This window comes from Oratosquilla oratoria, unplaced genomic scaffold, assembly GCF_046742065.1.
Source record: "Oratosquilla oratoria isolate Oo_2021 unplaced genomic scaffold, ASM4674206v1 SCAFFOLD47, whole genome shotgun sequence".
Taxonomy (NCBI): Eukaryota; Metazoa; Arthropoda; class Malacostraca; order Stomatopoda; family Squillidae; genus Oratosquilla; species Oratosquilla oratoria.
Genome location: NW_027467711.1, coordinates 1,886,006 through 1,911,406, shown reverse-complemented (window position 1 = coordinate 1,911,406; position 25,401 = coordinate 1,886,006). Strand labels below are relative to the sequence as shown.

General features: G+C 40.0%; 1 protein-coding gene across 1 annotated transcript in view; it reads left to right on the top strand.

Annotated features, from left to right (window-relative positions):
- The first annotated feature begins 19,311 nt into the window (after nucleotides 1-19,311).
- Nucleotides 19,312-25,401, top strand: part of LOC143023375 (uncharacterized) — a 12,894-nt gene continuing 6,804 nt past the window's right edge. Inside the window, exons 1-3 of the mRNA XM_076181895.1 lie at nucleotides 19,312-19,319; nucleotides 20,812-20,922; nucleotides 21,773-21,848. Coding sequence (XP_076038010.1) covers nucleotides 19,312-19,319; nucleotides 20,812-20,922; nucleotides 21,773-21,848 — 195 coding nt within the window. The remainder of the gene's footprint in view (nucleotides 19,320-20,811; nucleotides 20,923-21,772; nucleotides 21,849-25,401) is intronic.

Below are 25,401 nucleotides of genomic sequence, written 5' to 3'. Positions count from 1 at the left end.
AACCCATATGAATTTCCGATGCAAACGAAATTGTGAAGCGGTGCACTGTATGTCTGAACAGTTGAGCAGTAGTCGTCACTCAGTTGAGCAGTAGTCGTCACTCAAATCAGGTCAACTGGTAGCTGCTTCATATAGTGATATAGCGAGTGGTTGTGTTAAAGTGTTCAGCGCCGATGAAGTACAATCTCTACTCAATAGAATTGAAGCCTTGGAGGATGCTGTAAAGTGCCTTGAATAGAAGAATCGAGTTCTCCGCTCGAAGGCCCAAAATACGAAAGACAAACCAAGTTTTGAGCCTGGGTGGATAACGGTGAAAAATAAGTCACGGAAAGATGGGAAAATGTCCTCACCAGGCCCACTCGATTGCAGGAATTTGTTCCAAGCTCTCGAGGGTCTACAGGAAGAGGAAACAAAGGAAATTTAAGAGAAAAAGGGAAGGGCAGAAGCTGGATCCCTGCCCACAGGTTAGATTTTAGTTGTAGGAGACAGTCAAGTGAGGTACTTAGACAGGGCTTTCTTTGATAAAGATAGGAAACAAAGGACGCAGGTGTGTTTCCCTGGCATAGGAATAGGTGATGTTAGAGATAGGATTGAAGAGTGTTTAGTAGGGGAAGGTAGGGATCCCGTCGTTTGCTTAAGTGTCGAAGGCAATGATATAGGTAAGTTAGGGAGTGAGGAATTGTTTGCGCGGTTCTGGGGTGCGCGAGACAAGATTAGGAATAAAGGAGGTGTTCATGTTGTATGTGGAATCCTTCCGAGGCGTAGAGTTGGAGGCATGTGGCATTCCAAGAATACTGCAATGAATTGCAGACTGGCAAACATTGCAAGGCCAATGGATTTGCATTTGTCAACAACTGGGGTCGCTTTTACGGTAAGAATCGTCTATATACAAGGAATGGAGTGCACTTGTCTCCCAGAGGATTTTGGCTCCTTGCTAGATCCCTTGAGCGAGAAGTAGGCATCCTACAGGTTTTTTCGGGTAGATTACGTGGGACTAGGGGGGGAGGGAGTATCGGAATATATTTTAGGCAATAGAAACAGCTCAGACAGGGACTATGAAAAGAATCACCAAAGCCGGTGGAGGGAGAATAAAATTAAAGTTTACTATACAAACAGCAGAAGCGTAGTAAAAAAAAATTATTTGCTTCGAGATAAAACATGCGTAGATAATTCTGTTATTATAGCTATTACTGAATCCTGGATCAACATGGCTCCGGAAACCGAAATAGAAGAATATAAGTTTTTCACAAGGACAGGGTTGGCAGGAGTGGGAGAGGAGTAGCACTTTTCGTTAAAAATACAATCAACTGTATTATCAACAATTCATTTAAGGAAAAGGACAGTACAGAATCTATTTGGGTGGAGATTATAGGCAAGAATAAGACAGTTATTATTGGCGTCCTGTATAGACCTCCTAACCTCAGCATTGAGCAGACTGATCCCCTGATTCATGAAATTCGCAGAGCGTCCCAGTACAAAAACGTTGTGATCATGGGAGATTTTAATTATAGAAACATTGACTGGGAAATTTTAGTAGGAGACCAGGAAGCAAAAAAAAAAAAAAAAAAAAAAAAAAATATATATTAAATGTGAAGCAGGATAATTTCCTAAAAAAAAAAAAAAAGTGATTACCTATCCTCCGAGGGAAGAAAATACTCTGGACTTACTTTTAACTTATAATGAGCACCTAATGAGTAATGTAAAAGTGGGAGATAGTCTAGGCTCTAATGATCATCAATAAATAAGATTTAATATTATTTAGGAAGAATTAATTAGTACGAATAACGTCCAAGTACCAGACTTTAGGAGAGCCAATTTTGATAAGATAAAAACCTTTTTGAAATTGAATATGAAATGTCATACGGATGATTCGTCCATCACCTTCGCGGTCAAGAGTCGGGACATAACCAGGGGTCAGGACATGACCAGGGGTCTGGTCACGGAAGGTAATATGCATACATTGGGTCAGGTCACTTGGGGGTGGGGGGTAAACAGCCAGGTCAGCGATTTGGATGAAATGTATAGCAATCTAACTGATTTAATTATTAATGCACAAAATACATTTATCCCCCTAAAGTCAATACGGAAAAATAGTAATACTCCCAAATGGATGACGGAGACTGAAAGATGAGATCGGAATGAAAAGAGGACATTACGTAAAAATGAAAAACGGGGAAACACACCTTAGATCAAGATATAACGAAATGGCAAAGCTGGTTAAAAAGAATACACGTACAGCGAAACGTAATTATGAAATTAAGGTTACCAGTCAAGGAAGATCCATCCCTAAGGGTTTCTTTCATCTCTATAGAACAAAATGAAAGAAAGAAGAGGCCCAATTAAAACCGATAAAAATGTCATGCTAGAGTCGGAGAAAAAAATGAGTGAGGAGTTTAACAAATATTTTCTCTCGGTGTTTACTAATGAGAGATTAGACGAGGTACCTGACTGCGATCCAATTTTCAGTGGGGATGAAGAAAGTAGACTATCTAATATCAGCATTAGTAAAGTAGAAGTAGTGAAGCAGATAGAAAGACTTAAAGCTACAAAATCCCCGGGTCCAGATGAAATTTTTCCAAGAATGCTTAAGGAGTGTAAATTTGAAATCTGCGACCAGTTAACTGAAATATTTAATAAATCAGTAGACACTGGTTTTGTGCCTACTGCTTGGGGGCAGGCAAACGTTGTCCCTGTTTTTAAGAAGGGAGATAAATCGTCTATATGCAACTACAGGCCAATGAATTTGACATCGGTTATAGGTAAAAAGCTTGAATCAATGATAGTAAATAGACTCAGAGAACACGTCGAGAGACATAATTTAATTCGTGATACACAGCATGGTTTCCCCAAGGGTAAGTCATATGTGACTGGTCTTCAATCCTTTTATACTAAAGTATATAAGGCGTCAGATAACAATGATAATTACAATGTGATTTACCTTGACTTTAGCAAAGTGTTCGACAAGGTGCCACACCAGAGACTACTAAATAAAACCAAAGCCCATGGCATAAGAGGAAAAGACTTAGAATGTATTAGAGCTTGGATTAGTAACAAAAAAACAGCGGGTCACCATAAATGGAGTAAAATCCAGGTGGGGCAATGCTACTAGTGGGGCTCCCACCACTTGGTTTTGGGTCCCTTGTTGTTCATTATGTACTTAAACGACTTAGACGATGGGATAAATAGTAACGTTAGTAATTTCGCGGATGACACTGAAATGGGAGTCCTAATTAGGACAGGAGACGACGCAGAGATTCTGCAGGATGATCTTAACAAATTGTTCATATGGTCATTGAAATGGCAAATGACCTTCAATATCTCTAAGTGTAGCGTGTTAAACGTAGGGCTTCACAACCCCGAAAATAGATACAGCTTACATGACACGTTTTTAGAGAAACAGTGCATTAGCGCCAAGAATAAAGCTTACAGAGCATTAGGTTTCATTGCTAGGACGGTTACGAATATAAGTGTAGAGGTAATTGTCAAACTCTATCTAGCGATAGTTAGACCCATTCTTGACTATGCGGTACAGTTTTGGTCTCCGTCCTATAGAATGGACATAAATTCACTAGAATCAGTACAGAGAAGAATGACCTCAATGATACATGGACTCAGAAATTTGCCTTACGAGGAGAGGCTTAGGCACCTTAACTTACCCTCTTTGGAAAGAAGCAGTGCGGGGTGATCTAATAGAGGTGTTCAAGTGGATCAAAGGCTTTAACAAGGGTGGTGCAAACAAGGTCATCATATTAAAACAACAGGACAGGACTCGCAGTAATAGATTTAAACTGGACAAATTTAGATTTAAGAAAGAAATAGGCAAGAATTGATTTACTAATAGGGTGGTCAACGAATGGAATAGACTTAGTAACCATGTAGTGAGCGCTGAAACTATCTTATGTTCTCATGTCTAACAGCGTTTCCAATTTGACTTACAGGATTTATACAGGAACCTATTAGCCAAATATTGAAGAGCTATATCTATATTCCATAAAATTGGAATAAACAGATTATCTTAATTTCTGCATATGTCAGTTATGACCGTGAGACACTAACTTAATTTCTGTATATGTCACTACTACACCAGTGATTTTCTGCATATGTCATTACGTTATACCAGTGTCATAATTTGGCTTCTTTTAACGTTTCGAGACTATGGTTTAACTTAAATAAGTTGGATCAGGGTCTACGTCCTGCTGTTGCCAAAAACATCCATTGACACGTGATACAATTGCCGCGTGTTATTTGAACGCCATACCTCTGATCAAAGATTGCAAGCATTACACCAAGTAAATTATTCTAATTCAAGAATAATAATAACAAGGAACATATTATATGACATTCGAAGGGCCACCTGACTCAAATCTTTGCTCACAACACCGCGATTGAAATATTATGGACACAGTTAACCTGTTATAAGGGATGAGTATGCCTTTTTTTATTACTCAATAGCGTCATACACTGGGGGGAGGTTTTCATAATGAACGTAGGAAGGCAACTGGGATACACATGCTTACACACGTACACATATATATACACCAAGTATATATATGGAAGAGATACCGGACAGAATGTCAATGAAGGCCAAAATATCAAGATAGGATGTAATGACAGTGGAAGACAAAAGATCACGATGGGATGTAATTATAGTGGAGGAAAAAATATCACGGTAGGATATAATGTCACTGGAGGACAAAATATAATTTTAGAAAGGGATGCCGGACATAATGTCACTGAACGACGGGAGGCCGGCGTGAATCACGGTGACGTAGGGGGACAAAATGTACAAAATAGATCAGATGACCGTAATCGACCAGATGTCCGTGATGGGGGAAATGTTAATTTTGATAGGAGAAATGTTAATGAGGCATTGAATGTCAATAAAGGACCAAATAATAATAATATAGAGCAAGGCATAAATAAAAAACAAAATGATAATATAAGACATGATATTGAAACTCAAAATGTGGCAAAAAGAAATAATCAGGAGTTTCTTAAAACTATGTACTTTAATGCTCGTAGTATTAGGAACAAATTTCAAGAAATACAGGCGTATGTCAAAAGCGAAAATCTCGATATGATAGGAATAACTGAGACATGGTTAAATGGTACAGAGTTCGAAGCTGAATTTAATATTGCGGGATTTAAACACTTTCATCAGGATAGAAACCACAAGAAAGGTGGGGGTGTTCTATTGTACGTTAAAAACAATGTTCATGCTTGTGTTTTAGAGAAAGTGAAACAGGATGCATATGACAGTTTGTGGGTTGAGTTAACCCAAACAAATGGACAAAAAATGAATATAGGTGTAATATATAGGCCAAAGACATTATCATTAGCAGACGACAAACTGTTATTTCAAGAACTGTCTAGTTTCTGCAACCGGGATTTATTGATAATGGGTGATTTCAATTTTACTGACATTGATTGGATGACCCTTGAACATGGCCATATAGGTAGTCGCTTGATTGATTTTCTTGGTGACAATTACTTAATTCAGCATGTAAAAGAGCCCACAAGATATGGAAACTTACTCGATTTATTGATCACTAGCCGCGAAAGCATGGCAACTGATGTAGAAGTCGGTGAATCTGTTGCAAATAGCGATCACAACTTAGTCAGATTCAAACTCCTAAACAATTTTAGAATAGATACTTGTGCTTCTAGAATACCCGATTTCAGTAAAGCTCAGTTCATAGAACTACGTCAGGAGCTTCAGCTTACAGATTGGGAGGAAAAATTAAACGAAAGGCCTGTAGATCAGATGTGGGAAATATTTCAAAATACGCTCACTAAGATGATTCAAACTTACATTCCTTTTAAGGACAGACGTCCCCCAAATCAGGCTCGCCCAAAGTGGCTCGACAAAGAAACTGAAAAAAGTATTGCTAAAAAGAGACAGGCTTATAAGAAATATAAGTGATCGGGTGCATCTAATGACTATGAAAGTTATGTATCAATACAGAGAGATTTAAAAAAGACAATAAGAAAAAGAAAACGACAATACGAAATGAACATCGCTGAGAAATCCAAAGAGAATCCCAAAGAATTCTATAGTTACATTAGAGATAAAAAGGTTGTTAGGAATCACATTGGTCCACTATTATCTGCTGACGGTCAACTTGAATATTCAAATGAAGGAATGTGTAATCTCTTAAACAATTATTTTAGCTCGGTATTCGTAAACGAAACACCTCAAAGTGAATTCCAAACTGAAACCTGTGAAAAGTCTGGGGTAAACTTACTCACTACGGTAAATATAACAAAAGAAACAATTAAAAGGTGTATAGACAAACTCAAAGTTAATAAAACACCAGGGCCTGACGGTTGGCATCCAAGAATCTTAAAGGAAATGAAAAATGAGATTGTTGTTCCATTAGAAATTATTTTCAAGAAATCCATCATATCCGGAGATGTCCCAAGAGAATGGAAGCTAGCTAACGTTACTCCCATATTCAAAAAAGGTGACAAAAAGAAACCAAATAACTATAGGCCTATTAGTTTGACTTCGATCGTAGGAAAAATAATGGAAACTATCATCAGAGATGCTATCGAATATCATTTAGAAAGTAACCGTTTGATAAATGATAGCCAACATGGTTTCAGACGGAAACGTTCTTGCGTGACTAACTTACTCGAATTCTACAACACAGTTGTCTCGAATTTTGACAAAAGAAACAATATAGATTTAATATATCTAGACTTTGCAAAAGCTTTTGATACCGTCCCACACGAAAGACTACTTACTAAATTAGCTTTGCATGGAATAAGTGGTACCCTATTAGGTTGGACTAGTAATTGGTTGAAAGGTCGAAAACAGAGAGTTGTTTTAAATGGAAAAACTTCTGGATGGAAAAGTGTTGCAAGTGGAGTTCCTCAGGGTTCCGTTCTTGGGCCACTTCTATTCATAGTATATATAAATGATATAGACCATGGACTAAAATCTACTGTTTCCAAATTTGCTGATGATACAAAACTGTGCGGAGTGGCAAATGATCACTCAAACCAATTAGATATTCAAGAAGATTTAGATCAATTACAGCAATGGTCTGAAAAGTGGCTAATGAAATTTAACACAAGTAAATGCAAGGTAATGCACATAGGTAAAAATAACAGCAAGTACGATTACAAGTTATTTGGAAATTCGTTAACAAAAGTGGATAGTGAAAAAGATCTCGGCGTAATTATCAGTAACGACCTCAAATCATCCAAGCAGTGTATTTCAGCCTCTGAGAAAGCAAATAAGATTCTGGGATTGATTGCGCGATCTTTTGATTTCAAAAGTCCATCACTCATTAACAAGCTATATAAATCGTTAGTTCGTCCACATTTGGAATATGCTGTTTCCGTATGGTCACCGAATCTCATTAAAGACATTGACAGACTGGAAAAAGTACAACGGCGAGCCACAAAACTGATTCCAAATATCAAAAATAAATCATACGAAAATCGACTTAAGCACATGAATCTGTTTTCCCTAAAAAAGCGTAGACTCAGAGGTGACTTGATACAGGTCTTTAAGATTTTAAAGGGAATTGACAACATCAAAAGTGACCAAATTTTCACATTGAATGAGAATCAGACAAGAAACAATGGTCTCAAACTATCCGGAAATAGATTCAATTTGGAAGTAGGTAGAAACAACTTTGCCAACCGTGTAGTTAATGAATGGAATAAACTTCCTGCACAGGTAGTGCAATGTAGTTCAGTTCGAAGCTTTAAGAATCATTTAGATAAATACCTAAGTAAGATGCTGTAATTATTATAATTTATGTTATATTATTTGTTTTTGTTTTGTTATAATTTGTCTGTCTGATTTTCATTTATTATTAGTTATATGTCAATTTATTATCATTTACTATTTACCTGTTTGTTTGTTATTCAACTATACCAATGCATTTATTTATGTATTTTAATTGTTATTTACATTGTTATAGTTTTAATTGATTATTAATATGATTTTTTTTTTTTTTATTTATTTATTTTTTTTTTTTTTTTGCATCCGACCTAGATATGGATCAAAAGGTCTCCTGTCGGCATGCTTTGCCTTTGTAATCCTTTGTAATACACACTTATACATATACATACTATACATGAGTTACAGGTAACATAATATAGGACACTGGGTATTCCATTCAGAGGGGCAAAAACATGGAACGTAAGAGAAGAAGAGAGAAGGAGTTTGAATGTGTTTGATATGAGGTGTCTGAGAAGTATGATGGGGGTTACTAGGCTAGATAGAGTGAGAAATGAGGAGGTGAGGAGGAGAACAGGGGTGGAAAAGGAGCTGGGAGATAGGGTTGATGAAAGAATATTAGGATGGTTTGGAAACATGGAAAGAATGAGTGAAGAAAGACTGGTAAAAGAGGTGTGGAAGGCAGACGTGGAGGGAGTAAACATGAGGGAACGTCCTAGGATGAGGTGGATGGATGGGGTGAAGGGGGCTTTGGGGAAGAGGGGAATGTCTGTTGAGGAAGGACGGGAGAGGACAGAAGACAGGGGTGAATGGAGAATGGTTGTATATGGATGATGTTGTGATTGTATGAGGTGGAATGGGCGGGTGGATGGGGGGTGAGGTAGTATGTGTGAGCAAATTTTGACTCAGCCCGAAGGGATTTCTCCCCGTCCTCTCATTTTATGCAATGGGGGGACGGAGAGGGGGGTCGCCGATTTAATGAAGCGGCCTTGCTGTGGATGTGCTGTGTCTTGCGACACTGCCTCTGACCCAGGGCAGTGGACATGGTGCAGGGATGACCCGTCATTCAGGAGGTGCTAAGATAAGAGGGAGGGTGGAGGGGTGTGGAGTGTATTCAGGGATGGAATAGGTGGGAATGATTTTGTGCCTTTTTCTTTTTGGCTACCCCCTTTTTTAGGGGGAAAAAGCCTTGGTATATGTATGTATGTATGTACCAAAGGGGGGGGTAACGGCCTTCCACCCCGGCGACCTGCCACGTTGGACGGCAGCCTAGCCACAGTCGGGCCGAGACAACATTGTGGCGACGAACCGTAAGTCCCTTGCGGCGGTACATGTATTTGCGGCGGCATACGGATTCGTAGTGGGTGATGGTGACACTGAAGGGTCTCTCGGGGTTCCGACGACGCTGCTCCGGTAGAAGTGCAGCGGAGCGGACCTTGGTGAGGTAATATGGCAGGGAGAGAGGTCGTCCATCACTACGACGGGGGAGTCGGTAGGCTTCTTTTGCTGGGCGGTCCACTTTGGTATTATGGTGTAAACCTACATGAGAGGGAATCCAAATAGATTTGATGCATATATTCCGGATAGTCAGTAGGGATAGAAAGGAAAGGATTTGTTGTACAACAGAAGGGTGAGTGGGATGAATAGCGGAGAGGGATTGCAGTGCAGGCTTAGAGTCGCATATAATGACAGCATTAACTCCTCTTTGACAAACGAGACTGACAGCATCTAAGATGGCGTATAGCTCGCACAACGTGGAGCTGGAGTGCTCACGGAGCCGACGGCCGACCCAGCCCTCAGATGAGTATGCTAGCTGATTGTAACATATATTCAATAATTAATTCAGCCATAATGACTAGGGTGCAGGGAGTGATATTGTTGGACCTGATACCTGTACGCCGCGATATCATTCTTCACGTCCTAAGAAGGACAGACAAAATGTAGTCGAAGTTCTTTAGTTTAGAGTAAAGTAGAAGGGTTTAACTGTCAAAATTCTCGAGAACCTTGAGGCACCCTCACCAATCAGAGAAGGTCGGTATTACTTAATTACGTCCAGCCTCCCACACCCGTACACCCAACACTATAATTCAGAATTAAAATAATAACATAACAAATAAAAGTCATAGCTAGAAGAAATTAGTCTCATTGAACACCACCATTTTGTATGTATGTACGTATGTATGTATGTGTGTATGCATGTATGTATGTATGTATGTATGTATGTATGTATGTATGTATGTATGTATGTATGTATGTATGTATGTATGTATGTATATATGTATGTATGTATGTATGTATGTATTTATGTATGTATGTATGTATATATGTATGTATGTATGTATGTATGTATGTATGTACGCATGCATGCATGTATGTATGTATGTATGTATGTATGTATGTATGTATGTATCGTACACACAGACACACAACAACCACATAAACTTGGATATGCTTCATCCGAGACGCCTTGTCGTGAGTGGTGCACAAGTCCTCCGCTGCAGGTTCCCCGCAAGGAACTTGGGCGGAGGAGAGCGACCACGGAGACAAGGGGCGCCCCGGCGAATTGCCCCGGAGAGGACTCCGCCCAGACGACGACACGAAACGAAAGGAAACGGAAAGAAAAAGAAGGAAACTTAAGGAAATTAAAGGAAAATGAAGGAAATTAATGGAAATAAAAGGAAATTAAAGGAAATAAAAGAAAACTGAAGGAAATAAAAAAAACTAAAGGAAATAAAAGGGAATAAAAGGAAAACGAAGGAAATTAAAGGAAATAAAAAGAAACCGAAGGAAATAAAAAGGAAACTAAAGGAAATAAAAGGGAATCAAATGAAACTGAAGGAAATTAAAGGAAACAAAAGGAAACTGAAGGAAATAAAAAAGAAACTGAAGGAAATAAAAGGAAAGACAAGGAAAATAAAATTAAATGTAATAAAAGGAATTAAAAGGTAACAGAAGGTAAGAAAGAAAATATATAGAATAAAAGTTTATAAATGGGGATAAAGAAAATAAAGGGAAATAAAGAAAAAATACAATATACAAATACACATATAAATAAAAGGTAATATAAATGGGGATAGAAGGAAAAACAAAATAAAATTAAAGGTAATAAAAGAAAATAAAAAGAAATATAAGGAAAAGTACACATAAAATCAAATAAAAGGTGATAAAAGATAGTGCAAAGAAATATATGGAAATAAAAGAAAAAATGAAATAAAATGTAGTAAAAGGAAATGAAAGGTAATAAAAGGTAATAAAGGAAAATATGTAATAAAATGTTATAAAAGGTAATAAAAGGAAAGAAGGGGAAATAAAAAAAGGAAATAAATTGAAATTAGAGGTAATAAAAGGAAATAAATTGAAATTAGAGGTAATAAAAGGCAACAAAATTAAATAAGTAGAAATAAAAGGATAAATAAAATAAAGTTAAAATAATAAAGAGAAATAAAAGGGAAATAAAGAATACAAATAAGATGAAAAAAGGTAATAAAAAGTAATGCAAGGAAATATATAGAAAACAAAATAAAACAAAATGCTATTAAAGGAAATAAAAGGTGATAAAGGAAAAATATGAAATAAAAGATTATAAAATTAATAAAAAGAAAAAATAAATAAAAAGAGAAATACAATTAAATTTCAATGAAAGGTGAAAAAGGTAGTAAAATCAAATAAATTAAATTCAAAGGAAAAACGAAATGTGATGAAAGGTAATAAAAGGAAATAAAGGGAAATAAAAATAAGATAAAAGAATATAAAAGGTAATAAAAGGTAATGTAAAGAAACATATGGAAATGAAAATTTGATAAAAGGAAAGAAAAGGCAGTAAAAAGTAATAAACAAAAATAATAATAAATAATAAATAATGAATATATAAATAGATAAATAGATATATAATATATATGAAATATATAATACAATATAAATGATATGATATAGATATATAATAAGTAAATAATTAGATAAATATGTAAATAAATAAATAATGAATAAATAAATAAATGAATAAAATAGTAAATAAATAAAAGGTTATAAAAACAATAAAAGGTAATAAAGGGAAATAAAAGGAAAATGCTAATGAATTTAAATAAAACGATAAAATGTAATAAAATAAATGAAAATAAAAGGAAAAACGAAATAAAATGAAAGATGATAAAAGGAAATAAAAGGAAAAATACAAATGAAAACAAATAAAAGGTAATAAAAGGTAATGCAAGGAAATCAATGGAAATCAAAAGAAAAAAATAAATAGAATGTATTAAAAGGAAATAAAAGGTGATAAAATTTTATAAATGAAAAACACAAAATAAAAGCTTTATTACAAAAAAAATTAGCCCCCCGTCTGGGGTATTGGCTACATGTTATTGTGGCAAAGTAGCATGCAACTGATACTTTAGGGTCACACATCATTTTGTCTGTGATAAAGGAGGACTCTATTCACATAGAAATTATGATACTTTTATTATACTGCGATTGTCCCTCCGTTATGCTGCCCCCTAACCCCTTGTTACTGTCTTGTACCATTTCTCTGAATATTCATTTCCTTTTTTCGCCTACCCTGTGGTCGTGGATACAATGCTGCCACCATGTCTTCCCACTGGAATCGTAAGAGGCGAGAAAAACGGGACGGGGATTAGGATTAGGCATCCTTCTCCCTGTAGCCCCACAGGGTACATTCCTAGAAAAGTAAAGCCATATGAGGGTCTAGGAGCTTTCCAACCTGTAACCTATGGTTTGGGTCTTTTAATGTGCGTAGATGTAGTACAGATGAGAGTAAAAGGGAAGATATAGGCAGTATGTTTGTGAGAAGAAAGATGAATGTGTTAGTTTTGAGTGAAACTAGGTTGAGAGTGAGGGGCGAGTGTGAGTTTGGGAGCGTAGTTGGGAGGTTCTCAGGAGTGAAAAGAGGGTGAGGGAGAGAAAGTTTGGCTATACTAGTAAGTGAAAGATAGGTAAACTTGTAGTGGAGTGGAAGGAGTTTTCTTCAAGGTTAATGTGGAGGAAGGTGACAGTGGAAAAGGAGATGTGGGTTTTTGTAAGTGCATATGGTCCTGGTAGTGAGAAGAGTGTAGAAAAAAAGGAGGCATTTTCGATAGATTTAAATGAGTGCATAGAGGGAATAGGGAGAAACGTCAATGTAGTAGTATTGGCAGACCTTAATGCTAGGGTAGGAAGTGAACCAATAAATGGAAGAAAGTCAAGCTTAAGTACATAAGGGAGAGGGTGGTGGATGGTAGGGTGGTAGATGGAGCGTTATTTGACTATGTAGTGGTAGATAGGAGTATAACAGGAGTTAAGGATGTACATGTTCTAAGGGGAGAGAGTGGGGGAATATCAAATCATTTTCTGGTGGAAGGTAAGTTGAGAGTGGGGGACAGATGGATAAAGAGGAAAGGGACAAAAAGTAGAGAGGTTTTTAGAGTGAACTGCTTAAAAGAGAAAGAAAAGGAGAATGAGTACAAGAAGAAGCTGAGAGAGGAGTGGGAGGGAGTGAAGGATAGAGTAAAACTAGGAGTGGAGGAGGAATGGGGATGGTTCAAGGAGGTGGTCATAAGGTGTGCAAAGATGGTGTGTGGAACAAAGAGGACGGGAAGAAATAAAAGGATGTGTAGTGAGTGGTGGGATGAGGAAGCAAAGAAGGTTGTAGAAGAAAAGAAGAGAGCTTTCACAGATTGGTTACAAAATAGGACGAGGGAATTGTGGGTTATTGATATCCCCGTCTGGCGACATGTGGCAACTCGCATGCCCGGGGTAGGCATGCATAGGTGCTTAGCAACAGTGCTTGAGTGAGAGACTAGAGGGGACGCGGAGTCACGCATGGTCGCTAGCTTTGACTCTGTTATTATATTGTACCTTCTTGTAACTGTGTTAGTGTTTAAGGCTGAATGTACTTAAGAACCTACAGTGTGTATTATTAGCCCTCGACCAACACACACATGGCGCAGTGATATATAACATTGTTAGTGCATACAGGGCAGTGCAACGCAATGAACTCAGCCTATACCTGCATTATTTTGGTGTACCGTGTCCCACATATCGTAATTGTGTGCGACAAGGGCTCACGAACGTGTGCAGTCCCAGTGACAGAGTTACACGCTCGCACGTACAACATAAGTGTTTCAAACGAAAAACCGGCATATGCAAGTGTTCGTTAGTGACTGGCAGTGCTCCGACGCCATATTGCGTTCATCCATGTGACGCGTTATGCGTATATGCGTGGAGCCTTCTCGTATAGTGTCTAGTGCTTACACGTGTGGTTTATAGTGCCTCCCCGTATAGTGTATAGTGTCGCAGTGCATTGTGAGTGGTATTTGTGAAAATCTTGCTGCCTCTTTATCGGAGAGACGCTTGTATTTGAACATTGGCAGGACGTGTGCGCGATACTTCCCCTCGCTTACACGCCCGCAGGCCTACTGGGCCCCAGGTACCCGCCAGCTTACGTACTCATCCGCGTATTACGGGCCCACACTATTAGCTTTATTCTAGCGAAATGCCTAATACTCGTTCAGGAGCAATCGAGCAAGAGGAGGAAGAGATGCAGCCAGATCTTTCCGATGAGCAACAGGCCGCATCCTTCCCACCGACCACACCTACAGACATGCTTTCCCTCGTGAAATGGATTGAAGAGACGAGGTTAGCAGAAGACGAACGCAGACGACGAGAAGACCAGGCTAGATTTGAAGCCCTGCTCAAATTAATAAACCCGGAACGGCAACCCGCTCACTCTCCCCCAGAGCACCATGCGGCCTCCGATGACATCCGTCATCGTCAGCCCCCGCTTCCTCCACCCATTCAAAAGGCCACTGCTCAGACGCCACCTCCACTTAAACCAGATGCCACCTACCAATTGTTCCGCGAATGGAAGCGACGTTGGCAAGATTACGCTACCATGGTCGACCTGTATAGCTTACCCCATGAGAAGCAGCTTATACAATTACGTATGTGTCTCACCCTTGAAACACAACGTGTCCTAGAGCATACCCTGCAAATACCTCCCTCTACAGACAAGACCGTCGATGAGGTGGTCGCTGCTCTGGAAGTACACATCAAGGGCTTGCGGAACGAGGCAATACGGAGGAGGGGATTGCTTAGCTGCAGGCAGATGGAAGGCGAAACATTTGCAGATTTCTACGTAAGGTTGCGTCGCAGTGCCGAGGAGATCGACATATGCCCTGGTAAATCGCCAATTTGCGAAGAGACTCAGTTGAAGTCGGTGATTATTATGGGCGTTCGGGATGATGAGTTGATTCAGCGACTCATATCCCTGGACGACAAGTGCTCACTGCAGGACATGGTCAATACATGCCGCTCTTATGAAGCAGCCAGGTGTGCTACGTCTGATATTCGTGCCCAACCTGCACAAGTAAGAGCATTGACCCACCACCAAAGAAGGAAGAAGCAGAAAAGTTTCCTCAGGCAAACCCCTAAGCAACCGATATCGAAGGCAACGGACCCATGCCAGTGCTGTGCTAGGCACCATGAGCCAGGAGCATGCCCTGCGGCTCAGGCTACCTGCCGCAACTGTGGTCGGCAGGGACACTTTCCTTCCACGATCAAATGTCCCGCTAGTAAGATCCAGTGCCGCCTCTGTTCCCGTATTGGTCACTTCGACACATATTGCAAGCAGGAGACTCGTCAGAAACACAAGCGAGGTGTTTCAGTTTCTGGCGGTGGACATGTTTCGGAACACCCGCCAACCCCACAGCCGTCCTGCCGTCGAGTGATGTCTCCTAGCCCCAGCCCTGCGGTGCCTCAACACGTCAGCGTCCTTATCACACACGGTGGTAAATCGTCATACTTGCAGATGATCCCAGACACCGGTGCGGATATCACTGTGATAGGACCACAGCACTTGAGAAACCTTTCCATTTCAACAAGGACACTACACGCTTCCCCGCAGACCACCACACTCACAGCCGACGGATCTGAAATGACTCCTGCCCTTGGCACGCTCACGGCTACCCTTACTTTAGGTAAGCGGTCGTGCTCTGCTCAGATCCGAGTACACAAGGACATCCAGACCCCACTCCTCTCCTTCAGCCACTGCAAGGCATTGGCCATCATTCCCAAGGAATTCCCTAAGCCAATATTGGAGGTGAAGCACGTTAAGAAGTGTGTGGAACTCCCATTCTCTGCCTCCACACCACCCTCAGACGTGAAGGAGTACTTCTTAAAGGAGTTTAAGGACGTTCTGGTGGCTAAAGCAGCTCTTCAGTCCACACCACTTAAGCCCATGGTGGGATCACCAATGCGAATCCACCTGAAGGATAATGCTGTGCCTTTTGCAATCCATACACCCCGGCAAATTCCCCTGGCTTTCAGAGACCACGTCAAGGACGAGCTCGAGTCCATGGTCTCTCAAGGGATTATTCGACCGGCTGGCGACGAACCTTCAGAATGGTGCCACCCACTTGTCGCCGTAGCTAAACCAAATGGAGGTGTGAGGATCACGACGGATCTGTCCAAACTTAACGCCCAGGTGGCTCGCCCACCCCATCCGTCGCCCACACCCTTTGATGCTGTACGTAGCGTACCGACCTCAGCTCGTTACTTCACGACCATGGACGCTCTCTGCGGCTACTGGCAGATCGAACTCGCCGAAGAGGATAGACACCTTACCACCTTTATAACTCCACATGGTAGATTCCAATATTGCAGAGGACCAATGGGATTTGCAGCAACAGGCGATGCCTATTGCCTACGAGGTGACATTGCACTGCAAGGTGTCAAGAATTGCGTCAAAGTGGTGGACGACATCCTCCTTTACGATGCCGACTACACCACTCACCTTACCCGCATCCACCAAGTCCTCACCAGATGTCGTGAATTTGGCATCACCATTAATAAGGAAAAATTTGAGGTCGCCGCGCCTAAGGTGGATTTCTGCGGATTCACATTGTCAGTGGCAGGTATCGCTGCTGACCAAGACAAAGTGATTGCTATCAGGGACTTTCCAACTCCTGCAAATTTAACAGACCTTAGGTCCTTTATGGGTCTCGTTAACCAGTTGGCTGAATTCACCCCGGAGATATCCGCAGCTGCCCAACCTCTCCGGCCCCTGATGAGCCCTAAGAGACAATTTCTCTGGACACCGGATCATGACGAGGCATTCCGAAGGGTGAAAGCCGCCCTCACCGACCCCCCAATTCTCGCCTCATTCGATCCAACCCTGCCAACTATCCTCCAGACGGATGCATCTCGGCTTAACGGCATTGGTTTTGCATTACTACAGGACCACGGCAGCGGACGCCTACGCCTAATCCAATGCGGTTCCCGTTTCTTGACGGAGGCGGAGACTAGATATGCCACCATCGAGTTAGAATTACTCGCCGCCGTCTGGGCGATGTTCAAATGCAAATATTACTTGATGGGACTTCAGAATTTTACGTTGATGACCGACCATCGCCCCCTGGTTCCCATCCTGAACAGCTACACTTTGGACGCAGTGGAGAACCCACGTCTCCAGCGCCTGAAGGAGAAGGTGTCCCCATACATCTTCATAGCAGTATGGCGTGCCGGAAAGGATCTTCGCATCCCGGACGCCCTATCCCGTGCCCCAGTGAGCTACCCAGCGCCGGAAGACCACACACTCTGCACCGACTCCATTGCATCTCTACATACGATAGCCACGGTGAGAGCTGTGACTGAGTCCCACGTAGATGAAGATAGGACTCTGGAGGAGTTACGTGACTCAGCTAGGACCGACCCAGACTACGTCCAATTGCATCGCTGTGTGACGTCCGGATTCCCCTCGGACCGCTATGCCCTTCCTAGGCCCTTGCTCCCATACTGGAAAATTCGGGATAACCTCCATGCCGATGGTGACCTCGTCCTCTACGGCATGAGAATTGTGGTTCCTAACGCCCTTCGCCGCCGCATCCTGGCCCGTCTTCATGATAGCCACAGGGGCGTGGAGGCGACAAAACGCCGGGCAGGTCAAACTGTCTTCTGGCCAGGCATCAATTCGGACATTGCAAACACGGTCCAGTCGTGTGAACCCTGCCAGTATCTCCAACCTAGCCAGCAGAAGGAACCCATACTCAGCGACGACCACCCAACAAGGCCCTTTGAGTCGGTCTCAGCGGACTTCTTCTCCGTTGCAGGCAAGTCATTCCTTGTCATCGCTGACAGACTCTCCGGCTGGCCTGTGGTCGTCCCTTGCAAAGGCGATACGACGTCGTCCAACACCATCCGCATGTTCTGCAACTACTTCCGGGAGGTTGGTGTCCCCCTCCGCTTGCGAACAGACGGAGGCCCCCAGTTCACCAGCCAGGAGTTCAGGAGCTTTGCAGCACGCTGGGGTGTGCGACACATTGTCACATCACCTCACTACCCGCAATCCAATGGCCATGCCGAGGCCGCTGTGAAGGCCATCAAGCACCTCATCCTCAAGGTGGCCCCTTCAGGCAACATAGATTGCGAGGAATTCGACCGAGGCCTCCTGGAACTTCGGAATACTCCCAACTTCACTGGTCGTTCCCCAGCTCAGGTGTTGTATGGCCACCCCCTTCGCTCCTGCGTTCCGGCCCACCCAGATGCTTTCTCCACGGAGTGGCAAACCAAAGCGGAGGAATGCGACCGCCGCGCAGCAACCCAGGCCAAGGATGCTGCAGCTCGGTATGACAGCCACGCACGTGAACTCTCCAGGCTGCACGTCGGCCAGCACGTTCGGATCCAGGACCCGAAGACCCACCGCTGGGACAAGGTCGGCATTGTCATGCGCGTTGGCAAAGCCAGGACCTATGAAATACGCACCACAAGTGGCCGCGTGTTGCAGCGTAACCGCCACTTCTTGCGACCTGTCACCTGCACCCCTTCTCATCCACACGAGGCCTATAGCGAGGACCCACCTGCTGATTTGCGTCGCTCCAAGAGACTCCAGCGCAGATTGTCCGCCCGTGACTAAAGTCTCCGGGCGCGAAAGGGGGAAGGGAGGTGTGGGTTATTGATATCCCCGTCTGGCGACATGTGGCAACTCGCATGCCCGGGGTAGGCATGCATAGGTGCTTAGCAACAGTGCTTGAGTGAGAGACTAGAGGGGACGCGGAGTCACGCATGGTCGCTAGCTTTGACTCTGTTATTATATTGTACCTTCTTGTAACTGTGTTAGTGTTTAAGGCTGAATGTACTTAAGAACCTACAGTGTGTATTATTAGCCCTCGACCAACACACACAGGAATCATATGAGAGATACAAAGAAAAGAGAAGAGAAGTAAAGCATAAAATAAAGGAGGTAAGGAGGAGAGCAGATGTGAAATGGGGTAAGAGTATGACAGAAAATTTTGAAAGTAATAAAAAGATATTTTGGAAAGAAATTAAGAGAGGAAGAGGAGGCGAATCAAGTACAGAAGAAAAGGTAAAAGGTGCAGATGGAGAGATAATAATGGAACAGAGGGCAGTAAGAGGAAGATGGGCAAAGTATTTTAGAGAGTTGCTAAATGTGAAGGAGGATAGGGAGGGAAAAGAGGTTGCAGTAAGAAGTGCAAAGAAAATGACCGTGATGAGTGAGGGGTAAAAGGGACGATTTTAATTGTGAAGAGGTGATATGGGAAGAATGAGAGACAGAGGGAAGTGAGGAATCCTGGGTTGATATATTGCTGAAAACATCAATGAATAATATAATGACACCGTGAGCGAAACAACACCATACAGTATAAAAGTGAATATATATACTCACAAAATTTGATCGAATTTCATCAGAGGGACATAATGTGATTGGATCATTGATGTATCGTTTTCTAATAGGTAAGAGTGATCATGTTGTTTTTCAATTTACGCTGGAAGGGGGAGAAGACAGAAAGAGGAGAGGAATTATACTCGTATAGACAAATAAGATACAAGTTTCGAAAGATAAACTTTTCCATAATAAAAGCAAATACTTTGAAAAAGTGTATTAGAGTGAGTCCAACGAAACTAAAGAAATAATAAAAAAAAGAGAGGATATTTTCATGAAAATTTATATCAACGGTGTTAAACATTATGTATCGAAGATGAGTGGGAGAGAAGTTCTTACAGAGTTTTAAAAAAGATGGACATTGGTAAAACATAAAAGAGACAAATTGGGGGAGGGATGACAAAAAAGAGACACAAAATAGTCAGAAATAAGTATGCGAGAATAAGAAGAAAAGAAAGAAAGAATTTTGAAAATGATAGCTGACAAAAGTAAAGATCGACCAAAACCAAAGTTGTTCTTCAGATTTATAAATGATAAGCTGAAAGTTGAAAAAGTATCATATGAATATACAATAATGAAAGAATGAATAAATGAATGAGTGAAAGCTTCTTGTATGTGGTAAAAAAGGAACAGAAAATTGAGGGGGAGAAGAATAAAGAAAACGATGTTATAACCAATAGTGAAAACAAATGAGGATTTTAAATTACTTGAGAAATTGGAGGTGAGAAAGGCCACGGAAGAATGTGGATTCTCAAATTGAAATGCAAAATAGTATAGAAAACATTTACAGGATAATGTACATCAATTGATAGAATGTTCCCTGCAACAAGGAAAAGTACCACTGGACAGGATATCAGCATACATGGTATCACTATATAAAGGAGGAAACTGAAGGTAATGCTGAATTAAAGAGTAGCGACCTTGACAAGTACGATCCCCAGAATGTGTCAACAATCGTAGAAAACCAAACATTTGGAGAAGAAAGGCATCTTGAATGACAACCAATTTAGGTTTAAAGAAGGAAAGTACTGTGCATTCAACCTATTAAGTTTTTCGAGTGTTGTATGAGAGAGAGAAAGAGGGATGAGTTGATTGTACATTCATAGATTTGGAAAAGGCATTTGCCAAAGTGTAGCACAAAAGACTGATACAATAGTTGGAAAAAAGTAGAAGCCTTTAAAGGGAATTCACTGAAATGAAGGAAGTGAAAGTCAAAGAAGAAGTGCAAACTGGTACAGGAAGACCTAGATAAGGTATATAGATGGAGATGATATAATATAGGAAATTAATAAATTATTAAAACAAAGGTGGAAATGAGCTGTGGTTTTTAATCAGGTATTATCTGTCGCCAGAGAGTCATATAAAAACAACAAAAGAGAAGAATATGATTAGCAATTCATTATATGGAAGAAGACATAAAGATTATATAAAATCTGATTCGTTGAAGACTGGAATATGGAGCAGTGGTTTGGTTACCGCACCCTAAGGAAGATATAAGGAAAACAGTGAGAATACAGAGGGCGGTAACCAATATGATCCAAGGTCTAAGCGACAAATCGTACGAGGGAAGAATGAGAAAACTAGATGTTCCCACATAGAGAGAGCAAAGAAGGACGACAAGAAAATGATATCTAGATCAGAGAAAGATATAAAGAATACAGAGAGCATTTACTTATATGTGACGAAATACTGGAACTGAGATATTATGAAAGAAAGACCAAGATCATGTTGATGTCTTGGAACAATGAGAATGATCTCCTTGTGAGGCTAGGTTAGAGACGGTTGAAGGTGTGGATGAATTTACGTACCTTGGCGCCTTATCATTATGTTGATATCAGACAATAAAATGAATCAGGAAATGAAAAAAAGAACTGTTCTACGAACCAGGGGAGTCTATCCTCTTTTATATATTTAACAGCGGAAATAATGTAAAGAAGAACAAAGATAAGGACATACAATGTGGTGATTAAACTGTATGGGTGTGAGGCCTGGTGACTCACTAAGGACTGGAACCAGAGACTCGAACTTTTTGAAAATGGGGATTTTGAAGAAAAAAAAAAAATCTTGGACAAGTGTATGCCGATGACAAAGCTCGCTGGTGGTAAAAGCATAATCAGGAGATCCAAGAGATCACAAGTCAGACCTTCAAGTTGTGGTCGCCTCTAGAAAATTTAGATGGACTGGCCACTGCACTGAGAAAGGAACACACTCAGATCCCTCAACAGGTGATGAATGGAATAGTCAACGGAACAGAACCCTTGGAGAGATCTCGATATCGATTGAATGATAATGTTATTCAAGATCTATGACAATATACTGAAAATCCTGCGAATTGGCATAAAATAGCGATTTAGTGATTCATAATACCTAATAGATTTTTTATGATTATGTCTACATTATCTGCTCAGGCCTATGAATAAATTCTGCAGCAACTCAGCTTCGCGCCTTCTTGCCTGTGCTCCATTGGTTTCACAGCCCTCTCCAGTAAGATATTGATTAGAGGTGGCGAAAGGATGTAACCCTGTCTTAACCCACTGACAATACTGAAATAAGGGGTGGTCATCTTTTCAGTTGTCAATGTGCATTTACTTTCTTCGTTGCATGTTTAAACCTTAGCGATAAGATTTGTTGGGATACCATATTCCCGTAGGTCTCACCACATTGGCAATCGATAGACGCTGTCGTAGAAGATAAAGAGCCTACGCCAGGAGGCGCGTAGCTGCGGCCGAAGCCGTCACCATTGCCATATCCGCTTAAAATGTTGGGGCAGGTGACATTCACTGAAGGGAGTTGGAGAAAAGTGCGGGATTCGAACTCACAACCAAGCAAATACGAAACCAGAAATCTTCTGATGACGTCACCATCCCAGGTCAGCTTAAAATCTATGAACATTTGGCGCAAATCCTTATTGTACTCTGCCACAAATATAAGGACAAAGACGGGATTCATGGTCCACCTTTCACCTCAAAATCCACATTGATGTTCCCCCAAAATATCTTGAGCTGCTGCTAATGGTTATATTAGATTAACTACTCATAGAATGGAATAGACTTAGTAACCATATAACAAAAGCTGAAACTATTGGTTGTTTTAGAAAAAGGTTAGATAACTTTATGGATGGGGATGATAGATGGTAATGGATAAGGAACTGCCTAGTGCTGGCCTTATGGTCTATTGCAGTCTCCTCCATTCATATATTCTTATGTTCCTAAGTCTACTACTTCGTTTCATCATATTTTCTTCTATTTCCTTTTGTTTCCTTCTATTTCCTTTAATTTCCTTCTATATCCTCATTTTGCCTTTAATTTCCTTCTGTCTCTTTTTGTTTCCTCCTTTTGCCTATTAATCACTATTTCTTTTTCTTTCCTCGCCTTGGCATTTATTTCCTTCTATAACCTTTCGTGGTTTTTATGCCTTTGTTTTTTGGCTACCTCCCTTATAAGGGGAAAAAGTCTTTGGTATATGTATGTATGTATATGTTTCCCTTCGTTTCCTCTTATTTTCTCACATTTCTTTTAGTTTCATTCTATTTCTTCATATTTACTTTTATTTCGTTCCACTTTCTCATATTCCTTTTATTTACATTTCCCCATGTTTTCTTTTATTGCGCAATATTTCCTTTCATTTCTGTCTATTTCCTTTTATTTTCTTCTATTTTTTCATGTATCCTTTATTTCCTCCTATTTCCTTATTGTTCCTTTGATTACCTTATTCTGTGCCTTTTATTCAAATTACAAATGATTACAAATGCGGAGCATGCCGACAGGAGACCTTTTGATCCATATCTAGGTCGTATGCGAAAAAAAATCATATTAATAATAAAATAATAAATAAAAACTATGATAATGTAAATAACAAATAAAATACATAAATAAATGCATAGGTATAGTTAAATAATAAACAAACAGGTAAATAGTAAATAATAATAAATTGACACATAAATAGTAATAAATGAGAATCAGACAGACAAATGATAACAAAACAAAAACAAATATGTATATATTACAAAGGCGGAGCATGCCGACAGGAGACCTTTTGATCCATATCTAGGTCGGATGCAAAAAAAAAAAAAAAAAAAAAAATCATATTAATAATAAATTAAAACTATAATAATGTAAAAATAACAAATAAAATACATAAATAAATGCATAGGTATAGTTGAATAACAAACAAAAAGGTAAATAGTAAATGATTATAAATTGACATATAACTAATAATAAATGAAAATCAGACAGACAAATTATAACAAAACAAAAACAAATAATATAAGATAAATTATAATCATTACAGCATCTTAGGTATTTATCTAAATGATTCTTAAAGCTTCGAACTGAACTACATTGCACTACCTGTGCAGGAAGTTTATTCCATTCATTAACTACACGGTTGGCAAAGTTGTTTCTACCTACTTCCAAATTGAATCTATTTCCGGACAGTTTGAGACCATTGTTTCTTGTCTGATTCTCATTCAATGTGAAAATTTGGTCACTTTTGATGTTGTCAATTCCCTTTAAAATCTTAAAGACCTGTATCAAGTCACCTCTGAGTCTACGCTTTTTTTTAGGGAAAACAGATTCATGTGCTTAAGTCGATTTTCGTATGATTTATTTTATATATTTTTTCTTTTGGCTCCTGTTATTACCTAATTAGAAAATAAAAGGAAATAAAAACATGCAGGGATAATAATGAGGAAATAAAAAGAAATATGAGGAAGTAGAAGGAAGTAAAAAGAGTTATGAAGATAAGTAAGGAATAAAAGGAAAGGAAAGGGAAGGGACAAAATACCCTGGACTTAATTCTAACAAATAATGAGCACCAAATTAGCAGCGTAATAGTGGGAGATAGTCTAGGTTTTAGCGATCATCAAGATATAAGATTTAATGTTATTTGGAAAAAAAAAAAATACGAATAACGTTCAAGTACCAGACTTCAGGAAAGCAAACTTTGACAATATAAAACCTATTTGAAATTGAATATGAAAAGCCAGGCGGACGTTTCAGACATTCTTGATTCTCGTTGCGGGGCTGGTAGTCAGGTGTGGGTCATGGAGGGTAATATGCATACCTTAGGTCAGGTCTGGGTCAAGGAGGGTAATACGCATACCTTAGGTCAGGTCAATTTGGGGCGAGGGCCCAACAGTCAGGTCAGTAATTTAAATGAAATGTATAACAATCTAACTGATCTAATTATTAATGCACAAAATACATTTATCCCCCTAAAGTCAATACGGAAAAATAGTAATACTCTCAAATGGATGACAGACAGATTGAAACATGAGATCGGAATGAAAAGAGGACTTTACGTAAAAATGAAAAACGAGGAATCACACCTTAGATCAAGATATAACGAAATGGCAAAGCTGGTTAAAAGGAATACACGTTCAGCGAAACGTGATTATGAAATCAAGGTTGCCAGTCAAGCAAAATCCAATTCAAAGGGTTTCTTTCACCTCTATAGAACAAAAAATAAAGAAAGAATAGGACCAATTAAAAACGATGAAAATGTCATGATTGAATCGGAAGAAAAAATGAGTGAGGAGTTTAACAATTATTTTCTATCGGTGTTTACTAATGAGAGGTTAGATAAAGTACCTGACTACGATCCGATTTTCAGAGGGGATGAAGAAAGTAGTCTAACTAATATCAGCATTAGTAAAGAAGAAGTAGTCAAGCAGATTGACAGACTTAAAGCTACAAAATCTCTGGGTCCAGACGAAATTTTTCCAAGAATGCTTAAAGAGTGTAAATTTAAAATCTGCGACCAGTTAACTGAAATATTCAATAAATCGGTAGACAATGGTTCTGTTCCAACTGCTTGGAGGCAGGCAAACGTTGTTCCTGTTTTTAAGAAGGGAGATAGATCGTCTATATGCAACTACAGGCCAATCAGTTTGACATCGGTTATAGGAAAAATGCTTGAATCAATAATAGTAAATAGACTCAGAGAACATATTGAAGGGCATAATTTAATTCGTGTTTCACAGCATGGTTTCTCCAAGGGTAAGTCATGTGTGACTAATCTTCTATCCTTTTACACT